A 25,444-nucleotide genomic window follows, 5' to 3' on the forward strand; every position below is an offset into this window, starting at 1 on the left:
CGAGACATGCAACGGGGGGTTAGACCGGGTGTGTGATTCTAGATTTATATTGGGTGAGCTGCCTCTCTTTGTCTAGGTAGTCCCCTAGCGCCCGCGGTCGGCCATTCCTTTCCTTTGCCAGTGTTGCTGCTGTGTCATCTGATTAATAACTATGTTGTGTTGCCATAGACGACTATGTACAATATACAGTGCTCTGTAAAATCCATGCTAACATGCGATATTAATTCCAATTTATAATTTATGTCTTGGAATTTAAGCCTGCACTTGTTTCACTGTGTTAGCTGAACCCTAATTGAACTGGGAATCTGCATATTCCCTGAATCGGGGTTGTGTTTTGGTTTGTTTTGTTTGTGTGTGCCTTTTTTTTTTGTACTTATGTCTTAGTGAAAAGTTGAAAATCAATAAAAAAAGTATTGAATTTAAAAAAAACTTGGGGGCAATCAACCCCATGAACCCCTCGGGCATGGTGTATAGAGCCCAGGATAGATAGAAGGAAACAACCAACAAATGCTCAAAGCACACAATATAACGTTAGTATATACGGATAATCAGGATATCTAAACAGATTAAAACACCAATATTTAAGGAGGGTCATCCCACCCTAAAGCCCATAAAGCAGCCAGATAAATCTTAAGTCCCCCAGTCCCGGCAAGGTGTACAGAAATAAAATCCATAGATTTGAGAAGCTGTATGGTAGAAGATCCCAAATAATCGCCCAGCGGATGAGAATATGGAGACACGCAGCTGGTTCGGTCACTGGCAAACTGAAGACGTAGTGAACAAGAAACAAATCTGCAGAGACGGATAGCTAAGTTATCTGGAAAAATCTTCCAGCAGAACTCCGAGGGAAGCAGCTGATCCACAGCAGAAATATTACAATCCTCCAGGGTAGAAGAAAATATACATAGGGCACTTTCGCCAACGGAGAAAGGAGAAAAGATGATATCAAAGCTTCCAGCAATATTAGAAAATGGACTTGAATAAAGCGTCTTCCAGGATTGAAAGGAAGCCAACTGTCCCACATCACGAGCATCAGAGCCTTGCGGAGTATTTTCAGGAGATTCAGCCTGCAACAATGGCAAGTCATTGCAGGAGAGAGACAATTCAGCATGCAGGTTTACCAGTTGGGCCACAAGCCTCTCACCGGATACAGCAATAGCTTGAAGGATTAGCTCCATAGTATACTCAAACTGGAAGTTCAAAGAAAGCTGGATATCACAGGATAATGTCAGCAGGCACAATGTATAGAGGCAGCAAAATATACCGTTGTAAGGCAGAGCCCCCACTCCGCAACACACAGTCTCTCTGAAATATCAGCTATAAAGCAGAAGGAAGTGAAGGGAGAGAGACGCAGGAGCCCACAGAAGAAGGTCACCAGCACGCCAGCACAGGTTGGACTGTAAGACAGACTTTCTCCACTCTGGTTATCCCTCAGGTGAAAAGCGGCAGCCGGAGTCAACAATCACGATGAGCCTGTTACTCAGGGAGCCCGCGGGAGCCAGCATCAACCTCCACCGCTGCACCAGACAGAGACTGCAACGAGGAGCACCAGGAGCACAGCGCTGGAGCAAGGAGCCGCCACCAACGATATCCAAGATGGCGCCCACGGTCCGGAGACGCCACAGAGGAGAACAAACAACTTCACCCAAACCAGCAGCCGAAAAGCACAGGCAGGTCGCGGGGCTTCCGGAACGTGGAGAGGTAAGTAGGCAAACCACCACTGCATCCAGGGACCGGGCAGGAGAAACAGGATAGTAAAAACAGAGTTATGTGCCTGGGAGCTGAGAAATCAGGCTCCTACACCATGCCCGTCCAGGCCACGCCCCCCCATGCTGCTGCCAATTGTACTGTGTTACCTCATACTGCAAGTTACATCATGTCTGCTTTTGAAGGTAACGGTTCTGGGGCGGAACACACTCCAGGTGTTGCTGAAGCCACAGATCCATATGAGGAGAATATAGCAGCTGTGGGCTCTGGTTCTGGGGGCTCCTTGCCCCCCAGTGGGACTGTGGCAACGGAGGTACATTATGACCCACCGTGGGCTGCTTTTTCCACGCTTCTGCATACGCTAGTTAATAAACTGACACCCCCTATGGGACCCCCTATGCCGGTGCAATCGTATGTGGTCCCTGCAGCTAACCCGCCGTGGGCGGACAATTTATCTGACCAATTGAAGAAGTTGAACCAGTCCCTGACTACTAAAAAGTCTGACCCTCGCTCGCCCAAACCCAAGGGGTCCTCTAAGCGAGCTCTTATCTCCTCACAATCCACTGCTGTCACTGACACCTCGTCTGATGAAGATGGCTCTTACACTGACCCCACAGATTCTGACACAGATACTGCTGATGGGGAGGGTAGTTCACATGTGGATGTTCCTGATCTTTTGGAGGCTATTAAGTTGATTTTACAGATTACGGATGATCCCAAGCCATCCGTCCCTCCTAAGAAACCAGATAGGTTCAAGCGTCAGAAGGTGGTTAAACAAGTTTTACCTCACTCTGACCACCTAGTGGATATACGTCAGGAACCCTGGGAAACCCCGGGTAAGAAGTTTGTGCTTCAAAAGAAGATGCTGGCTCGCTATCCCCTCGCGCCAGAGCTGTCTAAAAATTGGGAAACGCCTCCTCCAGTAGACTCACATGTGGCTAGGATGGTGGTTTCCTCAGCTCTATCTGTCACTTCCGTCACGTCTCTAAAAGAGCCTACGGATAAACGTGTGGAGGGTTGTCTGAAAGCGATTTACACCCTCACCGGTGCTGCACAAAGGCCCACTATTGCAGCAACATGGAATGCAGAGGCTATTGAAGCATGGGCCTTGGAGTTAGAAGCTGAAATCTCTTCTGACCATGCTAGACAATGCTTGTCATATATTGTCACAGCTTCTCACTATATTAAAGAGGTGGCTTCTGATGCCGGTATCCTAGCAACCAAATCCTCTACTACATCAGTCCTGGCTTGCCGGATATTGTGGCTGAGATCCTGGTCTGTGGATCTGGACTCTAGAAAAACCCTGGAGGTACTCCCTTTCAAGGGAGATATTCTGTTTGGGGAGGACTTTAAATAAGATTGTGGCTGACTTGACTACTGCCAAACTGCCTCTCTGCCAAGTACCGCTCCTTCTGTGTCGAAGGCTAAAGGTATTTCCTTTCGCCCCTTTCGTCCTTCAGGTAAAGCAAAAGGTCAGACGTACAACAAGCAGGCCCGCACTTCCAAACCTGGTAAGCCAAAGCCCAAAAGAGCCTGGGCGGCCCGTCAGCCAGCTTCCAAGACCGATAAGCCTGCCGCATGACGGGGCGGGCCTTTCCCTGGGGGATTCCAGGGTGGGGGGCCGGCTTCTAGGATATACCCAGGAATGGTTGAAGACCACTTCAGATGCCTGGGTACGGGAAGTCGTCACTTGAGGTTACGCCATAGCCTTCAAAAACCGACCCCCTCATCAATTTTGCCGGGCAGACGTCCCGTTGGACCAGACAAAGGCAAACACTCTACATTCGGTAGTACAGACCCTCCTGGATACAGGAGTCGTAGTACACGTGCCTCTTACGCAGGGGGGCCGGGGGTACTATTCTCCGCTGTTTCTAGTCCCGAAGCCAAATGGGTCTTCCTGGCCCATTCTCAACCTCAAGGCATTGAACAAGTTTGTGAAAGTTTCCAAGTTCCGTATGGAAACCCTTCGCTCTATAGTTCTGACCTTGGAACCTGGGGACTACATGGTCTCCCTGGACATACAGGATGCTTACCTGCATATTCCTATAGCAGCGTCACATCAGCAATACCTGAAGTTTGCGATTTGCAACCTCCATGACCAGTTTCGGGCATTACCTTTTGGTTTAACTACGGCTCCGCGAGTCTTCACCAAAGTTATAGCGGTGATGACGGTGGTACTCCGCCGTCAAGGGGTCAGGATACTGCCGTATCTGGACGACTTGTTAATCCTGGCAAATTCCCCAGAACTTCTCCTACGTCATCTGGATATGACTGTCCGGTTTCTACAAGCCCACGGGCGGCTCATCAACTTGAAGAAATCCTCCCTGGTCCCAGCTCAGAGCATGGTGCACTTGGGAGCGCTATTGGACACTCACAACCAAAGTTTATTCTTGTCTCAGGAGAAAGTCCTGAAACTTCAGGACAGGATTCGTTGCTTCCTTTCTCGTCCGCAAGTGTCGATACATTCGGCGATGCAGGTGCTGGGCCTCATGGTGTCAGCATTCGACATGGTGGAGTATGCTCAATTCCATTCTCGCCCCCTCCAGAGGCTGATTCTAGCCAAGTGGGACGGCCTGCCTCACAGGATCAGGTCTCACATGATCCCATTGACTCCGAAAGTCCGTCTGTCGCTGCTGTGGTGGCTCCAGGACCGACAATTGTTCAGGGGCCGTCCCTTCTGGATATCCAACTGGGTCCTGTTGACGACAGATGCGAGTCTAAGAGGTTGGGGCGCGGTGCTGGAGCAACACTCCCTTCAGGATTGGTGGACCAAGGAGGAAACCCTCCTCTCGATCAACATTCTGGAATTGCGGGCGGTCTTCAATGCGTTGAACCTGGCCCAGCATTTAATTCAGAACCGTCCTGTTCATGTACAGTCGGACAACGCCACCACAGTGGCTTACATAAATCATCAAGGCGGCACTCGAGGCCGTTTGACAATGAAGGAAGTCTCACGGATTCTACATTGGGCGGAACGCCGTCTCCCGGCCATATCGGCAATATTCATTCCGGGAGTCCTGAATTGGGAAGCGGACTTTCTCAGTCGTCGGGACGTACATGCCGGCGAGTGGGGCCTCCATCCAGAAGTGTTTCAACTCCTAGTGGAAAAGTGGGGCCTTCCAGACGTAGATCTGATGGCGTCTCGACACAATCACAAGGTTCTGGTCTTCGGAGCAAGGACAAGGGATCCTCAAGCAGCATTCGTGGATGCGCTGGCGGTGCCGTGGAGGTTTCGGCTGCCGTACGTGTTCCCTCCGGTGTCACTCCTGCCCAGGGTAATTCGGAAGTTCAAGCAAGAAAAGGGAAATCTGCTTCTCATAGCTCCAAGTTTAGTATAGCCAAGTTGTTTGCTTTTCTTCAGCAGGGCCTGGACTTAGGCCTGCTTCTGGCCTCCGTCAAGGTTCAAATATCTGCCTTGTCGGTGTGGTTTCAGAGAAAAATTGCGACCTTACCTGATGTGCATACCTTTACTCAGGGTGTGTTGCGTATCCAACCTCCCTATGTCCCACCTGTGGCTCCTTGGGACTTGTCGGTGGTTTTGGAGGCGTTACAAGAGTCTCTGTTTGAACCTCTTGGTTCAGCTGATCTTAAGTGGCTTTCCCTTAAGGTGGTGTTTCTGCTGGCTATTGCTTCAGCTAGACGAATGTCTGATTTGGGTGCCTTGTCCTGTAGTTCCCCATATCTGATATTTCACCGTGACCGGGCGGTTCTTAGGACTCGTCCCGGATATTTACCTAAGGTGGTTTCTTCGATCCACCTTAACCAGGAGATTGTGGTTCCGGCACTTTCTCCTGATCTGTCTTCCAAAGAGCGGTCTTTGGATGTGGTACGGGCTCTCGGTATCTATGTGAAGAGAACTGCTTCGATTAGAAAATCTGATTCTCTCTTTGTGCTGTTTGGATTTCACAAACGGGGCTGGCCTGCTCACAAGCAGACTTTGGCCAGATGGATTAGAATGGTGATTGCACATGCTTATGTGAAGGCTGGTCTATCATCTCCTGCTCACATTACGGCCCATTCTACTCGGTCTGTTGGACCTTCTTGGGCGGCCCGCCGTGGTGCGCCCTTGAACAATTGTGCAAGGCGGCTACGTGGTCCTCTGTGAACACGTTCATAAGGTTCTATGCCTTCGATACTGCTGCTTCCCAGGATGCTTCCTTTGGACGCCGGGTTCTTGTGTCCGCTACAGTGCGTCCCCTCCCATAAGGAACTGCTTTAGGACATCCCCTATGTCTATCCTTGTGGAGCCCAGTGTACTCCACAGCAGAAAATGAGTTTTATGGTAAGAACCTACCTTTGTTAAAACTCTTTCTGCGAGGTACACTGGGCTCCACAAGGCACCCACCCTGACGCACTTAGCTTCTTTGGGTTGGTATGGCATTAGCCGCTGACACTTCTCCTGTCGTGAGAGTGTGGTGTATGTGGCTACTAATACCACTTTTACACTCGCACTCCCGGGTCACTCCCGGGATGCTTCCCGGGATGCGTCCCGGGATGCCTTCCCGGGACTGACCCCTTTCACACTGCACTAAGACCTGGGATCGACCCGGGACAGCCCCATTTACACTGATCCCGGGATATCCCTGCAAATGCACATGTGTGTCATTAGAAATGGCCTTTTCTGGCTCACATTGATGAGGTCACACTAGTCAACAAAGGGAGGGGTGGTGCCTGCTCACACCATCGCTGCAGTCATGGCCGACGGAGTACCAGTGTGTATGCCTGAGCTCATGATTCTTTCTGCTTTGCAGATGTTTCATACAGCCACTGACAGCATGATGCAGCTTATCACACTGTGCAGTATACTGCACATATATTTTATGAGGAGGAGAAGGGCGCAATTTATGCTGGATAGGGCTGCTAGTCGCCGCCAATATTTGCGCAGGAGGAGAGCCTTCATATCATCCAGGATGAGTATCATACTGAGCGTGAGTATGGGCCCTAACCGCTCATTTTGGTCCAGAGATCGCCGGCACGGAGAAGCCTTTATGAGGACCGTGGAAGCTTACCAGGATGAGGAGTGGATGGCTAACTTCCGTGTGTCTCGTGCAACCTTTAACTACATCCTGGAATTACTTACCCCAGCACTTGACATGCAGACCACCAGGCTTAGGAGACCCATCGAGGCACGCAGGAGATTAGCTATTGCATTGTGGTGGTATGCTACCCCAGGAGAGTACCGCTCAGTCTCATGCTTGTTCGGTGTTGCAATCTCCACCTGCTGTGTCATAGTCCACCAGGTGACTAAAGCAATTGTATCTACCTTATACAAGCGCTTCATATCTCTACCACAAGGACAGCGCTTACAGGATACCATCATTGGATTTGTGAAGCGAGGCTATCCGCAGTGTGGAGGAGCGATTGATGGGACACACATCCCCATTATTGCCCCACGTGACAACCATGCTGACTATTTTAATAGGAAGGGCTGGCACTCCATCATATTACAGGCTGTTGTGGACCACAAATATTGGTAAGTGTTTATTTTTGGGGTGGTGGGATGAGTTGCATGTGTGAGTTTTACATTCTAATTGTTTTAAATTTTACTGTTCTTTAGTTTCCTAGATGTGTTTATTGGCTGGCCAGGCCGATCTCATGACTCCCGAGTTCTTGCCAATTCTGACCTGTACAACATCGTAGAGGAGAAGCAGGGAGGCTGGCTGTACCCCAAAGAGTGTGCAAAGATTGTGAATGGGGTGGAGATCCCTGTCCACATCATCGGGGATGCTGCATACCCTTTACGCCCCTGGATTATGAAAGGCTACACCCAACAGGTCCAGTTAACCCCAGAGCAACAAACCTATACTCACACCCTGAGTTCAGCAAGGATGGTGGTTGAGAACGCCTTTGGCAGGTTAAAAGGAAGATGGCGTTGTTTGATGAAGCGCAATGATGTGGACCTTATGAATATGCCTAATGTAGTAGCTGCGTGCTGTATACTGCACAACATCTGTGAACTGCAAAATGAGCTATTCCTTCCTGAGTGGACTGTGCAGGACCCTGAGGTTATAAACCCACATGTGGAAGGTGCTTTGTTTGGGACTGCCTCAAACTCCGCTGCAGAACAAATACGCCACACTATTACGTCCAACCTTGCAGCACTGGTACAATAGTGTTTAAGAATCAGCACAACATGTTTGGTGAATGAAAATGTTTTTATTTTGTATTCCACCTTTGATCTTTGGGTTCATTATTTATGTTTTTCCAAAAAAAACACATTGCCAGCAACTGTGTATATATGCATAAACAATGTAGAAAACACTGTAAACATGGTCTACTTTACGCACAAATGGGAATGTTATGCCTAGATTTGCAAACAAGTTTTTATTGGCATAAAAAAAAAAAAAACACTGGTAGGTTTGTAGATACAACACCATAAACCACAGTGTCCCTGCAGTATATTATCACTGTGTAAAAAATAAATAAAAAGTGCTTTAATGTAGACACTATACAAAACAGAACATAGAAAAAAATGAAGGAAGGCACAAACAGTTGTGCATAAACAATGACCACACTGTGGTTATTTAACAACAAATAACAACCAAAAAAAGCAATTCACTGTGTTTCACGGCAAATTGCGCAATACAGTAAACTCTGGGCTTGGCGCACTAGATGGTGCAGTATTTGGGGCATAGTATGGACCAGGATTAAATGATGAAAAACCCTGCTCAGGGGGGTATTGTGAGTTGTGGTGTTGGTTTGGTGCTCTTGAGGTATTGGTCATACGCTCATAGAACGCCATGTTCATTTGGTGCAATTCCCTGTGGCGGTCATACTGCTCTCTACTCATGCGTTCCTGCATTGTCATGACTTGGGAAAGGAATGCATCATGCATTTGGCGTTCTGCCTCTAGAAACCTGTCGAGCCTTGCATCCTCCTGTGCGGACATTGTAGCGTCCATCTCTCGGAGTTGGTCGACAAGGACATTTGACATGGCTTTAGCCACTTGCTCCGCTCTGTTCAATTTCTTCCTTCTAGGCGGTACGGTGTAAACTGTGAAGAGAAGAAATACAAAATGAGCGTATATAAAAATAGCAGCGTTAGCAAACATGTGTTTGTGGCATTAATCCACCTATACACTAGCTACTCTGCAACATTGAACTTTTTTTAAAAATGCAAAGCCCCCCTGCGTGGGGGCAGAAAATGCAAAGTGTGCCAGCAGCGTGTTGAGCGCAGTGATCCTGCAAGGGGCTCATTAGCGCTCGCCACGCTGCCGCCACACTGGCCACTCATACTACGCACATAACCGGATGATTAACAATTGTGGATTTGTGCTATGAGTGTTAATTTCTAAACATGTACTTACTGTTTTTCTGTAAAGTTGGGGTGACGGCACTTTGTACAGTCCCACTGTCACTGGTCTGAGCATCCACGACGTCTTCAATGGTTGCAGTTATGCTGTCGTCGTTTCTGGATGTGTTTATGGACGGCTGGGATGATGTGTCGCTGTCCTCAGGTGTGTCGTCAATTAACAACGGTGATGATGGACAGACGTCACTGCTTGTCTGTGTCTCTTCTGGAGTGCCTTCTGTAGCAGTGTACTGTGAACTGGAAGACAGACTCACCGGACTGCATATAGCTGTGTTTCCAAAGATATTGGCGCACATGTCATAGTACTGCCAGTCGATACGGCCAACACCGCTCTTTTTCCTGTTGTTGTCATGCACCTTAAGGAAATGCTTTTTAAGAGTTTTCATTTTGTTTAACACTTGCTGCTGGGTGCGGATGATTCCCCTGGCTTGCAGCATCTTGGAGATGTTTTTATAAATGACTGCATCTTTGACTGTGCCTGTGATCTGCCTCATAATTTCCTCCTCTCCCCTAATGCTCAGCAACTCTCTCACCTCCTGGTCTGTCCAGGTCGCCATGCTGCCTTCCTCACACGCATCAAGGACGCTCCCCAGGGCTCTGAATGATGACATCATCTTTTCTGAGCCCATGAAAGCTCCAATCGGAGGCCTTTTAACAGTCCCGGGTAGTGAATCCCGGGACGGGCCCTTTCACACTACCCAGCTTCCCGGGACGGTCCCGGGTTCAACCCTGCTTTTGACCTGGGATGAAATCCCGGGATGCTCGTCCCGGGAAATTGTCCCTGTACCCATTTACACTGAGAAGAATCCCGGGATGATGCGCGTTCACGTGCAATATCCCGGGATTTTTCTGCGAGTGTAAAAGGGGTATAACTGTTGTCATCTCTTTTCCTGCTACTGCATTGGGCTGGTTAACTAAAAACTGAGCTCCTGTGCAGGGAGGCGGGGTTATAGAGGAGGCGGCGCTATGCATTCTGGGAACAGTCAAAGCTTTTCAGCCTGTTGGTGCCTCGGATCAAGATCCTACTCTACACCCCTATGTCTATCCTTGTGGAGCCCAGTGTACAGGGCCGGCTCCAGGCCTACTAGCACCCTGAGCGAGAAAATTCAAAAGCGCCCCCCCCCCCCCCCCCACCCCAAAAAATAAATAATCCCTATGCGCGCGCACCTGGAAAAGTGGGCGTGACCTCTGGAAAAGTGGGCGTGGTCTCGTAACGTCATATTATCAAACTATAAATAAATATATTTTCACACCCCCTCTACGCACACAATTAGCAGCCTTACACATAACAGCCACAGTAGTGTTCCTTATACACAATGTCTCCAGTATAGTGTCAGATACACATAATGTGCAGTGCCAGATAGACATGATATGCCCCCCAGCAGTGCCAGCTACACATGACATGCCCCGCAGCAGTGCCAGCTATACATGACATGCTCCGCAGCAGTACCAGCTACACATGACATGCCCCCCAGCAGTGCCAGCTACACACAATATGCCCCCCCAGCAGTGCCAGCTACACATGATAGTGTTTATTTTTTAGAGCAGGGTGCTGATCACAGGGAGGGCACATTTTTAAATTAGGAGGGCAAAATGATGTACATACTGTAATGCTTGGTGCTCCCATACCTACATGCGAAAGCATGGACAGTGCGCGCCGAAGGCACGCTGAAAAAATTTAGGGGCGTTGCTTCGTGGGGAAGGTGCGTGGACACATAATTGTGGCAATTTGCATTACACCACACAGTAGTGCAGCTAATACACATTGCACCAGGTAGAACCTCCTAGACACTTTGCGCCAGGCAGAGCACGTTAGACACTTTGCGCCAGGCAGAGCACGTTAGACACTTTGCGCCAGGCAGAGCACGTTAGACAGATTGCGCCAGGCAGAACACGTTAGACACATTGCGCCAGGCAGAACACGTTAGACACTTTGCGCCAGGCAGAGCACATTAGACACTTTGCGCCAGGCAGAGCACATTAGACACTTTGCGCCAGGCAGAGCACGTTAGACACTTTGCGCCAGGCAGAGCACGTTAGACACTTTGCGCCAGGCAGAGCACGTTAGACACTTTGCGCCAGGCAGAGCACGTTAGACACTTTGCGCCAGGCAGAGCACTGAGACACTTTGCGCCAGGCAGAGCACTGAGACACTTTGCGCCAGGCAGAGCACTGAGACACTTTGCGCCAGGCAGAGCACAGAGACACATTGCGCCAGGTAGAGCACAGAGACACTTTGCGCCAGGCAGAGCACGTTATAGACTTTGCGCCAGGCAGAGCACTGAGACACTTTGCGCAAGGCAGAGCACTGAGACACTTTGCGCCAGGCAGAGCACTGAGACACTTTGCGCCAGGTAGAGCACTGAGACACTTTGCGCCAGGTAGAGCACAGAGACACATTGCACCAGGTAGAGCACGTTATAGACTTTGCGCCAGGCAGAGCACTGAGACACTTTGCGCCAGGCAGAGCACTGAGACACTTTGCGCCAGGCAGAGCACTGAGACACTTTGCGCCAGGTAGAGCACTGAGACACTTTGCGCCAGGTAGAGCACAGAGACACATTGCGCCAGGTACTGCACTGAGACACATTGCGCCAGGTAGAGCACTGAGACACATTGCGCCAGGTAGAGCACTGAGACACATTGCACCAGGTAGAGCACTGAGACACATTGCGCCAGGTAGAGCACTGAGACACATTGCCTAGCCACAGATGCCTAGCGGGAACACTACATGACATGCTCCCCAGTAGTGCCAGCTACACATGACATGCCCCCCAGCAGTGCCAGCTACACGTGACATGCCCCCCAGCAGTGCCAGCAACACGTGACATGCCCCCCGGCAGTGCCAGCAACACGTGACATGCCCCCCAGCAGTGCCAGATACATTAATGGCCACACCGTGCCAGATATGTCCCCACCGTTCCAGATACATAAATGCCCCTACAGTGCCAGATACATAAATATCCCCACAGTGCAGAAATGACCCCACAGGTCCAGATATGACCCCACAGTGCCCTGCCCGCCCTAATACATAAATGCCCCCAGTGCCCGATCCATAAATGCCCAATACCTGCGGTGCTGGGAGCCGGGAGGGGGAGTGCTGTTGAGGGCGTGGGCGGACTCGTCAAAACTCTTGTGTGCACGCTGTGCGGCGCCGGCGTCTGACGTCAGATGCCGGCGCCGCACAGCGAGCCGCATAGAGCGCACACAAGAGTTTATGCCGGGGCCGGGACACTGCAGGCTGGCTCCAAGCACGAATATGGCGGCGCCAGCGTGCGGTGCCCATTAAGGGTGGCGCCCCGCGTGGCTGCTCTATACGAACATGCCTGGAGCCGGACCTACATTAATACACTATAATACACCACATAGCTACAAATCTATACACCCCCACCCTCCCACAATAATACATATTAATACACCACCTAGATAACATTTATATGCCCACCCCCTTCCCACACTGATAACATTTATACACCTCCATAACATTAATAAGTCACTACCCCACCCCCAGATTGCTTTTATATACCCTAACACCACTCACCAGCTCTGACTGTGCAGCTGCAGCACAGGGTAGGGCCAGGCAATGGGACTCGGTCAGGAAGGACCAATGGAAGGCAGCGGGGTCTCACTGTGTCAGAGGGGAAGGAGAGGCCTCCTCACAGCATGTCATTGCTGGCTGGGACCGGGGGAAGGACCAGGAAGCACACAGTTCCAGTGAGGCTGCCGGCTGGCTGGCCTCATTTGTGGCAGCGGGCGACAGCTGCGTGATTAGTCCCAGTGAAGCCAACTTTGACAGGGCAGGGGAGGGATATTTCAGGCAGCGCAGCGCACACGTTCTTATTGTGGCTCTGGCGCTGCCTCTGGCCGCCTGTCGTCAGCACCTGTCACAATTGTGGTGGCCACACAGCGCCCCCTATGGGCTGGCGCCCCGTGCGGCCGCTCCAGTGGAACATGCCTGGAGCCGGCCCTGCCAGTGTACCTCGCAGAAAGAGTTTTAACAAAGGTAAGTTCTTACCATTAAACTCGTTTTTTTTTTTTGTTTTTTTTTATACACTCGTTTTCTTACTGTATTCTGTGTTTGTTAGACAGTTACCAACATTACAAATAATAAAAATAATCACAAACCAAATCAGATTGTCACTTCTCTCTGCTCCGTTCGCATTTCATTCCTGCAAATAGTGACAACATCTTTCCCTTTGTTTATAATTCTATATAGAGGTCAGGTGGAGGAATTAAAGAAAGAAGCTGATGTGACACACAGTAAATTGGAAGAGCTAAGCCAGCAGGTGAGGAATGCCTATTTGTTCTTCAATTAGAAAAACTTTGTTTATGCAGCAAGTTACATTGGTTTCCACAGGGAAAACATCTGGGTGTAGAGTGGATCTTGATGCAGAGGCACCAACATGCTAAAGCTTTAGCTGTCCCAGGATGCATTGGGACCTCCCCTATAACCCCGCCTCCAGGCACGGAGAGCTCTGTTTTCTAGTTTGTGTCTGCAGCAGTTGGTCACCTAACAGGAGGGTTGCACTGGGCAGCCCTGAAAAAAGCTTTTCTGAAAGAAGATTTCTTCTCTGAACTGTCAGCGCTGTATGTCAGTGTGACAATTCAGCGCTGCAGCTCCATCATCACCTCCCAAGCGGCATCGGGTTCCCGGGTACTTGCGGCGAAGAAGTCACGGCTTAGGCACACAGTCGCAGACCGCTCTCCTGGTTCTCGTAGCTGCTACGGGGAGAAGGTAAGAGGGTCCCCCAGGCGGGACCCGGCTTTAAATCGCGTTCCATCCGCGACTTAGGGAGACGGGTCGCGGCACTGTCATGAACCTGGTCACTGGGCCGGGACCCTACTAGACCATCGGGGCATCAGAGTACAGGTCAGATGTACTAACACCCCAATTAATAAGCCTCTAAGTACCCGGGGTGGAAGTCCAGCATAGGGGAGCCGGCGCTTGACCTGTAGCCCCTCCCCTGGCCCAGGGCGCCATCTCCTCACAGATTTCCTGCCCTGGAGCTGCCTCACTCTCCCTCACTCCCTGACTGAGACGCTGGGCGCCATCTTCTGAGCATAGCTACAGGGCAAGGTCTCCCTTGTAAAGCCGCATGTACACAGTGCTGAGCAATTAGTTGAGAAAGAGTGTACCTATAGGTGCGTCTGGGTCTCATGATATAGTAATTCACAGTATTTATCACATGCATATATTCTGCTGTTTAACAGTTCGTAATACCAGGTTTTTATTCGCAGTACCATCGTACTAAGTAGCCCTGTTGTTGCATTTGTCTCATAATGTCTAACAGAAAGGGCAGTAAATCAGTGGTAGCTCCTGAATCATGCAGAGCATGCTGCCAAGTATTTACGAGAATGGGAAGTATTGTTTGATGGTCTGTGTACTTACTGTCATACACCTCCCAGTCAGTCCGCAGCTCCTGCGCCTACTCAGGAGACACCCTGGGCTGCGTTCACCAACCTACTGGGTACTCTGGTGGAACTCTTAGGGCCCCCTATGGGACCACCAGTGCCACTACCACCACAAATTGTCCCTATGGTTAACCTGCCTTGGGCGGAGAACTTGTCTGACCAACTGCAGCAATTAAATCAGTCTCTGGTTAGACAGAAAGCTACCCCAGATCACTCCCATGTCCCTGGGTCCTCTAAGCGGCCTGATTCCTCCTCACAATCCACAAACCTCTCTGATATCTCATCTGAAGAGGAAGGGGAGCATACGGTCCTATCCGACACTGAAGCCTGTGTTACTGATGAGAATTCTCCCTTGCAAATTGATGTCCCTGCCTTTAGTGGTTGCTCTTAAGCAGATCCTACAAATTTCTGATGATGAGGATACTACTACTGTGGCAAAGAAAACTGATAAGTTTAACCAGCAGAAGGTTGTTAAAACTGTATTACTCCATTCTGACCATCTAGTGGACATCAGGCGAGAACCCTGGTCTAATCCAGGGAAGAAATTAAATTTGCCTAAATGGGCCTTGGCTCACTAACTTCTCCCTGCAGAGTTGTGTAACAAATGTGAGACTCCACCGCCGGTGGATTCTCACGTCACCCGCCATGTAGTGTCGTCCACTCTGCCTTTCACCACTGTCACCTCGCTGAGGGAACCGACAGATAAGCGTGTGGAGGGTTGCCTGAAATCTATATACTCCCTTGTAAGGGCTATTCATAGACCCACTATAGCTGCCTCCTGGTCTGCAAAAGGTATTGAACCGTGGGTTCAGGCATTCGAGGAAGAGCTGCCCGAGGATATATCTGACAATGCCAGACAATACCTGTCTCACATTACCACCACTGCCTATTACATTCAGGAGGCGTCCTCTGAGGTGGGTGTGTTTGCAGCCAAGGCATCGACCACGTCTGTCCTGGCTCGCCGCATACTGTGGTTGAGGTCATGGAAAGTGAACCTAGACTCCAAAAAAGACCTTGGAGGTACTCTCCTTCACTGGGAACATTTTGTTTGGGGAAGACCTAAATAATATGGTGTCTGAATTGTCAGCCGCTAAAACTGCTTTTCTCCCAACCACTAATCCTTCTGCACAGAAAGCAAAAGGTACCACTTTTCCTTTCTTTTGGACTCAAGGGAAAGCAAAAGGTCAGGCATACCCATGACCATTTAATGCTCCCAAAACCACTAAGCCCAAGGCAAAACAATCCTGGGCAGCCCGTCAGCCTGCTTCAAAACATGACAAGCCTGATGCATGATGGGGTGGGCCTGCCCCTGGGGGACCCCAGGGTGGAAGGCCGACTTCTACAGTTCGGCCAAGTCTAGTTAAAGACTACTTTAGACGCATGGGTACTGGAAGTTGTCTCTCACAGGTACACTGTCTCCTTCAAGAGACGTCCCCCTCGCGAGTTTTGCACCACGGCTCTCCCAGAGCCGTGATGCAAAGCTCTACAAATGGTTATGAGTTCTCTCCTGAGTACAGAAGTGGTTGTGCCGGTACCTCTGACCCAGAGAGGCACAGGTTACTACTCGACCCGGTTTCTGGTCTCGAAACCCAATGGGTCCTTCCGGTCTATACTCAACCTCAAATCTCTGAACAAATTTGTGAGTGTGTCCAGGTTTCGTATGGAAACGCTGCGCTCAATTGTGCTGGCTATGGAACCTGGAGACTATATGGTATCCCTGGATATTCAAGGATGTATATTCATATTCCTATTGCCATGTCGCATCAGCAGCTCCTGCGGTTTGCTTTTAGCAACTCTCACTACCAATTCCAGGCTCTGCCATTTGGACTGGCTGCGGCTCCTTGGATCTTCACCAAGGTCATGGCCGTGATGATGGCAAATCTCCGTCGCCAGGGAATCAGAGTCCTGCCGCACCTGGATGACCTACTGATTCTGGCGAATTCCCACAAAGTCCTCTTCAATCATCTGCAACTGACGGTCATCTTCCTACAAGCCCATGGGTGGCTAATCAATTGGAAGAAATCCTTGTTGGTCCCAGCTCAGAGCATGGTGCACCTGGGGGCACTCCTGGACACACACACAGTCAAAGACTATTCCTGTCTCTAGACAAGGTCCTCAAGCTTCCGGACCTTGTCTCCAGACAAGGTACTGAAGCTTCAGGACAGGATAAGACTCTTCATTTGTCACCCCAGAGTGTCGATACACTTGGCGATGCAAGTACTTGGCCTGATGGTGTTGGCCTTCGACATGGTAGAGTACACTCAATTTCATTCCCGCCCTCTACAACAGTTAATCCTTTCCAAGTGGGAAGGTCATCGGATCAGATCTCGCATGATCTCTTTAACTCCTGAGGTTCGTCTATCGCTGACCTGGTGGCTCCATGACTAGCAATTGAGCAGTGGCCATCCCTCATAGATCCCCAACTGGGTCCTACTGACAACGGATGCCAGTCTGAGGGGATGGGTAGCGGTGTTGGAGCATCACTCTTTTCAGGGTCGTTGGACCAAAGAGGAATCACTCCTCCCGATTAAACATTTGAGAGCTGAGGACAGTGCTCTTGCCCTGCCTCTGGTACGGAACAGGCCTGTTGAAATACGGTCGGACAACGCCACAATGGTGGCATACATAAACCAAGGCGGCACTCGAAGTCGCATGGCAATGATGGAAGTGTCAAAAAGTCTTTGTTGGACGGAACGCCATCTGCCAACCATATCTGCAGTGTTCATTCCAGGCGTCATAAACTGGGAAGCGGACTTTCTCTGTCGCCAGGACGGGCACGCCGGAGAGTGGAGTCTTCATCCAGAAGTCTTTTGACTCCTAGTGGACAGATGGGGCCTATCGTGGACCTGACGTAGACCTCATGGCGTCTCGACACAATTACAAGGTTCCAGTCTTCGGATCTCAGACCAGGGATCCTCAAGCAGCGTTAGTGAAAGCATTGGCGGTTCCTTGGAACTTTCGGCTGCCCTATGTGTTCCCTCCAGTGTCACTCCTGCCCAGGGTTCTACGGAAGTTCAAACAAGGAGGAATGCTACTTCTAGTCGCTCCAGTGTGGCCCAGACGGCATTGGTTCTCAGACTTGCAGGGTCTGTCGACAGGGCATCCCCTTCTACTTCCTCAGCGACCAGACCTCATCATACAGGGCCCTTGTCTCTACCCAGACCTGGCCAAGCTGGCTTTGACGGCATGGCTCTTGAAACATCACTCCTGAGGGCCAAAGGATTTTCCGAGGCGGTTCTTCAAACTATGTTGAAGGTCTGTAAACTGGCCTCTGCCCGGATATAATACAGGGTCAGGAATTCTTACTTCACTTGGTGTGCTGATAAGAATTATGATGTCTATAGAATCAGAACTTCTAGAATTCTGGCTTTTCTGCCAAGAGGCTTGGACTTAGGCCTTCGTCTGGCCTCCTTCAAGATTCACATATCTGCCTTGTTGGTGTGGTTTCAGAGAAAAATTGCGTCTATACCTGTCGTTCATACCTTCACTCAGGGTGTCCTACGGATTCAGCCTCCCTATGTCCCTCCTGTGGCTCCATGGAATATGTCTGTTGTACTGAATGCCCTGCAAGAGTCTCCATTTGAAAATCTTGAATCGGTGGACCTTAAATGGCTCATGGCCAAGGTCCTGTTTTTGTTGGCTATTGCCTTTGCAAGACTGGTGTCGGACTTAGGCGTCTTGTCCTGTCGTCCACCCTTTCTGATATTTCACCATCACCGGGCAGTTCTGCGAACTTGACCAGGTTATTTGCCAAAGGTGGTGTCGTCATTTCACTTTAACCAAGAGATTGTGGTTCCGGCCTTTATCTCTTTGGACTTGTCTCCCAAAGAACGTTCTTTGGATGTGGTAAGGGATTTTCGTATATATGTGGAGAGGACTGCTTCTATCAGGAGGTCAGATACCATTTTTGTCCTGTTTGGTTTCCACAAATGTGGCTGGCCTGCGAATAAGCAAACCTTGGCCAGATGGATTAGATTGGTGATTGCACAAGCTTATATGCAGGCTGGACTCCCAGCTCCTGCTGCTATTAAAGCCCATTCTACTTGGTCTGTTGGACCTTCTTGGGCGGCCTGCCGTGGCGCGTCCGCAGAACAATTGTGCAAGGCGGCTACGTGGTCCTCAGTGAACACGTTTCTTAGGTTCTATGCCTTTTGATACCTTCGCCTCCCAGGATGCTTCCTTTGGACGCCGGATTCTCACATCCGCTAAGGCGCGTCCCCGCCCATGAGGAACTGCTTTAGGACATCCCTGATTTAGGACATCCCCACGTTTCCCTGTCTAAACCAATATAACCTGCTGCAGAAAAGGAGAGTTATTGTAGACTTACCATTGTTAACTCTCTTTCTGCGAGGTACATTGGTTTCTACAGGGCGCCCACCCTGACGCACCTAGCTTCTTTGGGTTGTATGGCATTAGCCGCTGGTACCTTCTCCTGTCGTGAGAATGTGGTTCTATGTGACTAACATCTGCCTTCTCTCTTGCCTGGTCCTGCATTGGACTGGTTAACGAACTGAGCTCTCAGTGGCTGGAGGCGGGGTTATAGAGAATACCCCAATGCATCCTGGGACAGCTAAAGCTTTAGCCTCTTGGTGCCTCTGGATCAAGAGCCACTCTACATCCCAATGTTTTCCCTGTGGAACCCAATGTACCTCGCAGAAAGAGAGTTGGTAAGTCTACCATAACTACTTTTTGACGTAATTTTTTTTCATTTCTTTTGATTGGATGCTCATAAATGCATAAAAAGAACAATACATTCTATGGGGAATACATTCTGACAGTGTCATATCTTGTCCTTATGTATTATATGATGCATAGGCCTTGTACCCCTGGGGTCATGATGGTTAGGGTTAGAAATAGGTGTCAACATTAAACATGTTGACTTTAAGTCAAAGACAACGTTGCACATGTTAACACATTGAACACGTCTACACAGAGTACCTGTCGACACTATGATTGTCAATGTTTTGAAGGTGAACAAATCATACTGAACTCTAAAGTGACAAATCAATTTATTAGTCAATTACAGGTGCTTGAAAGGGAGGGGCTAATCTAGAGAAGAAAAAACAAACCGAAATCCCCCAGCACACTATAAGATACCAGTAAATGAGATTGACATCCAATATAATAGTAGAAATGCAGAGATCTCAGCTTAATCATATCTTTGCAAACATATGTAAGTGAGATCTCTGCATTTCTGCTATCATATAGAATGTAAATCTCATTTGCTGGGGAATTTCTGTGATTTTAAAGAAGGGGTGTGGATTGGCCAAGAGGATGAGAATGTACCATGATGGTGATGTATGTAAGCCTGATTTTTTACATACATCACTGATGATGGAGCATTGGCACATGACGTGTTCTGCGCATGTGCAGAATGGGTTCTGTGTAGTTGCATGCAGTTCCCTCATTCCGCAGCCTGATTGACAGACTGTCAGTGCTCAGAGTTGCTAGAAGCTGGGCTGCATTCCCAAAGATGGGGTTGTTGTGTCCCATTTTCTGGCAGTGGTGGGACCAGGGTCTGTGTCTCTGGTTGCAGACTTCCTGGTTCCAACAGTGTGAACAGCCCAGGCCATCCTGCATAGCCTAACGGTTACTCAGATGGCCAATTTTCATGCAAGTGAACCAATGCTGCATCTTGTGACATAGCAGTGGATAACACAAGCATGCGGGAGGCGTCTATTTACTTAAGACGCCTCCTGATGCGTTTACATATGTTTTTACAGCAGCTGTGTCCAAAAACATAGCTGCTCTCAGCACTGCGTCCATCTCTGAATCAGGAGCATAGTTCTGAAGATAAGTAGGGAAATTATGTAGTTGATGTTTTTTATGTATTTGTCTTTGTGTAGTGTTTATATTTGTTTAGCCACCCTGTGGTTTACATTGTACATTTTCTCTAACGTCCTAGTGGATGCTGGGGACTCCGAAAGGACCATGGGGAATAGCGGCTCCGCAGGAGACTGGGCACAAAGTAAAAGCTTTAGGACTAGCTGGTGTGCACTGGCTCCTCCCCCTATGACCCTCCTCCAAGCCTCAGTTAGATTTTGTGCCCGAACGAGAAGGGTGCAATCTAGGTGGCTCTCCTGAGCTGCTTAGAGTAAAAGTTTAAATAGGTTTTTTTATTTTCAGTGAGACCTGCTGGCAACAGGCTCACTGCATCGAGGGACTAAGGGGAGAAGAAGCGAACTCACCTGCGTGCAGAGTGGATTGGGCTACTTAGGCTACTGGACATTAGCTCCAGAGGGACGATCACAGGCCCAGCCATGGATGGGTCCCGGAGCCGCGCCGCCGGCCCCCTTACAGAGCCAGAAGAGTGAAGAGGTCCGGAAAATCGGCGGCAGAAGACGTCCTGTCTTCAATAAGGTAGCGCACAGCACCGCAGCTGTGCGCCATAGCTCTCAGCACACTTCACACTCCGGTCACTGAGGGTGCAGGGCGCTGCGGGGGGGCGCCCTGGGACGCAATGAAAATACCTTAAATGGCTAAAAATACATCACATATAGCTCCTGGGCTATATGGATGTATTTAACCCCTGCCAGTTTTCCACAAAAAAGCGGGAGAAAGGCAGCCGAAAAAGGGGCGGAGCCTATCTCCTCAGCACACAATCGCCATTTTTTCCTCACAGCTCCGTTGGAGGAAGGCTCCCTGACTCTCCCCTGCAGTCCTACACTACAGAAACAGGGTAAAACAAGAGAGGGGGGGCACTAAATTGGCATATTAATATATACAGCAGCTATATTAGGGAAAAACACTTATATAAGGTTATCCCTGTATATATATAGCGCTCTGGTGTGTGCTGGCAAACTCTCCCTCTGTCTCCCCAAAGGGCTAGTGGGGTCCTGTCCTCTATCAGAGCATTCCCTGTGTGTGTGCTGTGTGTCGGTACGCTGTGTCGACATGTATGAGGAGGAAAATGGTGTGGAGGCGGAGCAATTGCCTGTGTTAGTGATGTCACCCCCTAGGGAGTCGACACCTGACTGGATGGTCTTATGGAAAGAATTACGTGATGGTGTCGGCACTTTACAAAAGACTGTTGATGACATGAGACAGCCGGCAAATCAGTTAATACCTGTACAGGCGTCTCAAACACCATCAGGGGCTATAAAACGCCCGTTACCTCAGGTCGATACAGACACTGACACGGACACTGACTCCAGTGTCGACGGTGAGGAAACAAACGTATTTTCCAGTAGGGCCACACGTTACATGATCACGGCAATGAAGGAGGTTTTGAACATTTCTGATACTACAAGTACCACAAAAAAGGGTATTATGTGGGGTGTGAAAAAACTACCCGTAGTTTTTCCTGAATCAGATGAATTAAATGAGGTGTGTGATGAAGCGTGGGTTTCCCCCGATAAAAAACTGCTAATTTCGAAAAAATTATTGGCATTATACCCTTTCCCGCCAGAGGTTAGGGCGCGTTGGGAAACACCCCCTAGCGTAGATAAGGCGCTCACACGCTTATCAAAACAAGTGGCGTTACCGTCTCCTGATACGGCCGCCGTCAAGGAACCAGCTGATAGGAAGCTGGAAAATATCCTTAAAAGTATATACACACATACTGGTATTATACTGCGACCAGCAATCGCCTCAGCCTGGATGTGCAGTGCTGGGGTGGCTTGGTCGGATTCCCTGACTGAAAATATTGATACCCTGGACAGGGACAATATATTATTGACTATAGAGCATTTAAAGGATGCATTTCTATATACGCGAGATGCACAGAGGGATATTTGCACTCTGGCATCAAGAGTAAGTGCGATGTCCATTTCTGCCAGAAGAGGATTATGGACGCGACAGTGGTCAGGGGATGCGGATTCCATAGGCATATGGAAGTATTGCCGTATAAAGGGGAGGAGTTATTTGGGGTCGGTCTATCGGACCTGGTGGCCACGGCAACGGCTGGAAAATCCACCTTTTTACCCCAAGTCACCTCGCAGCAGAAAAAGATACCGTCTTTTCAGGCTCAGTCCTTTCGTCCCCATAAGGGCAAGCGGGCAAAAGGCCACTCATATCTGCCCCGGGGCAGAGGAAGGGGAAAAAGACTGCAGCAGACAGCCTCTTCCCACGAACAGAAGCCCTCCCCCGCTTCTGCCAAGTCCTCAGCATGACGCTGGGGCCTTACAAGCGGACTCAGGCACGGTGGGGGCCCATCTCAAGAATTTCAGCGCGCAGTGGGCTCACTCGCAAGTGGACCCCTGGATCCTGCAGGTAGTATCTCAGGGGTAGAAAAAAGGTTGTGTTTGCCTGCACCGCTACTATCAATTTTATTTGAACATATTTAACCAACAGTATCAGAAAATCGAGAAATAATTTTTTATATATCTGAATGTGTTGGCGGTGCAACCCCAGAGGTATTAATATAGTCTGTAGAAAAGGGGAGTGATCCCTACAAAGAAATAGGGATCAAAGAAAAAGCCTCTTTTTGGGGGCACTCTTTCAAAATTTATTTAATGTTTATTGTTTAAAATTTACATTTTATTTCAACAATTAAAAAAGAATATGTGTAGAGAAGGGCAAAAAAATATACCTATTGGTATAACCCTAATAAACAGTCAACTCAAATTCAATGATATAATCCTCCAAACTAACACTAATTCTCAAGAGAAAAGTAATTTGTAGCAACCTCTGTGTACAGAAATGTGTTTTAGAGTGCAGGTGGTAATCCCTGCACTCTTGACACAGGATGCAATTTTATTTAAATCTTATTGGAGGTAATTAGTAAATCAAATGCTGGGTGAAAATTTCTAAGCAAAGTAATAATGTGTTTAGGTAGGCAAAAACAACCAAATCTATAAAATACTTATTAATATCTTAATAAAATGTACCACAATGTTGTTATTATTATAAAGCAGGTGCCAGAAGTAACAAATCCCACAACAGAAAATTGCAACTGTTTGATAAGTTGCAATAGAGGAATTTGTAGCTGGCAATCAACAGATAGAATAAACAGTATCAATTTTTCAACTCTTGCAGGTAATGATCAAAGTGACTACATCTACCTGAACAAGTGTAATAACTGAAGAAAAAAGTGAAGAAAAAGGTATCCATGCCGTTAACCCGCTAACCTCTGCTGCCTTCCCATGTGTGGAAATTATCACAGTGAATGGGAGGTGAGAGAGCCAGCGGCCGGAATGTATATGAAGAAAGATAGTGGCGTTACTTGCTGTTGCCGGAAAACAGGGAGGGGTTATCCTGATAACATATTGTCATTGCAGAAAAAAACCCTCTCCCGTCCCGCAATGAGTGCGCGCCGAAAATACCTTTTGAAGATAAGATCCTGCTGTGAAACGCTGTCCTAGCTTGGACGCGTCTCCAAGGTTGTGCCTACGAGTCCGGGTCCGTGAGCTGTGCACGGGTTACCCGGAAGGACGTGATGATGACGTCAATAGTGCTGGAAGCGACGTACGTTTCACCCTAGCCGGGCTTGTTCACACTGAATCGTATTGTGGTTACTGATGTCCTTAACCTATATACTGGCCCTAGCCAATCATAATTAGGGCTGCATAATTAGAAGTATAATTGGAGACCAGATTGTTGCACAAAATGTATGAGCGTTAAATGTATATATTCTTTATATAAATAAATATTCTCACCCCTTCTTTTAATGTTTTATTATTTTTTCATATTATTATTATTACTACTATTATTTTTTCACATTTTTGTATTACTCTCGAATTTATTCATTTCATTGTTACAATTTAATTTAATTTGCATATTGGAATAATTCCGTTCTTGGGTATACATACTAATTAGACTCTGTTCATACATTTTGTGCAACAATCTGGTCTCCAATTATACTTCTAATTATGCAGCCCTAATTATGATTGGCTAGGGCCAGTATATAGGTTAAGGACATCAGTAACCACAATACGATTCAGTGTGAACAAGCCCGGCTAGGGTGAAACGTACGTCGCTTCCAGCACTATTGACGTCATCATCACGTCCCTCCGGGTAACCCGTGCACAGCTCACGGACCCGGACTCGTAGGCACAACCTTGGAGACGCGTCCAAGCTAGGACAGCGTTTCACAGCAGGATCTTATCTTCAAAAGGTATTTTCGGCGCGCACTCATTGCGGGACGGGAGAGGGTTTTTTTCTGCAATGACAATATGCTATCAGGATAACCCCTCCCTGTTTTCCGGCAACAGCAAGTAACGCCACTATCTTCCTTCATATACATTCCGGCCGCTGGCTCTCTCACCTCCCATTCACTGTGATAATTTCCACACATGGGAAGGCAGCAGAGGTTAGCGGGTTAACGGCATGGATACCTTTTTCTTCACTTTTTTCTTAAGTTATTACACTTGTTCAGGTAGATGTAGTCACTTTGATCATTACCTGCAAGAGTTGAAAAATTGATACTGTTTATTCTATCTGTTGATTGCCAGCTACAAATTCCTCTATTGCAACTTATCAAACAGTTGCAATTTTCTGTTGTGGGATTTGTTACTTCTGGCACCTGCTTTATAATAATAATAACATTGTGGTACATTTTATTAAGATATTAATAAGTATTTTATAGATTTGGTTGTTTTTGCCTACCTAAACACATTATTACTTTGCTTAGAAATTTTCACCCAGCATTTGATTTACTAATTACCTCCAATAAGATTTAAATAAAATTGCATCCTGTGTCAAGAGTGCAGGGATTACCACCTGCACTCTAAAACACATTTCTGTACACAGAGGTTGCTACAAATTACTTTTCTCTTGAGAATTATTGTTAGTTTGGAGGATTATATCATTGAATTTGAGTTGACTGTTTATTAGGGTTATACCAATAGGTATATTTTTTTGCCCTTCTCTACACATATTCTTTTTTAATTGTTGAAATAAAATGTAAATTTTAAACAATAAACATTAAATAAATTTTGAAAGAGTGCCCCCAAAAAGAGGCTTTTTCTTTGATCCCTATTTCTTTGTAGGGATCACTCCCCTTTTCTACAGAGTATCTCAGGGGTACAAATTGGAATTCGAGACGTCTCCCCCTCGCCGGTTCCTGAAGTCTGCT

At 48.3% G+C, this 25,444-nt stretch overlaps 1 protein-coding gene across 6 annotated transcripts in view; it reads left to right on the forward strand.

Moving 5' to 3' along the window:
• Positions 1–25,444, forward strand: part of NINL (ninein like) — a 277,291-nt gene that overhangs the window by 203,099 nt on the left and 48,748 nt on the right. For all 6 annotated transcript variants that reach the window (XM_063918113.1, XM_063918114.1, XM_063918111.1 and 3 more), the window contains one exon: positions 13,235–13,304. In XM_063918113.1, coding sequence (XP_063774183.1) covers positions 13,235–13,304 — 70 coding nt within the window. The remainder of the gene's footprint in view (positions 1–13,234; positions 13,305–25,444) is intronic.

This window comes from Pseudophryne corroboree, chromosome 4, assembly GCF_028390025.1.
Source record: "Pseudophryne corroboree isolate aPseCor3 chromosome 4, aPseCor3.hap2, whole genome shotgun sequence".
Lineage (NCBI taxonomy): Eukaryota > Metazoa > Chordata > Amphibia > Anura > Myobatrachidae > Pseudophryne > Pseudophryne corroboree.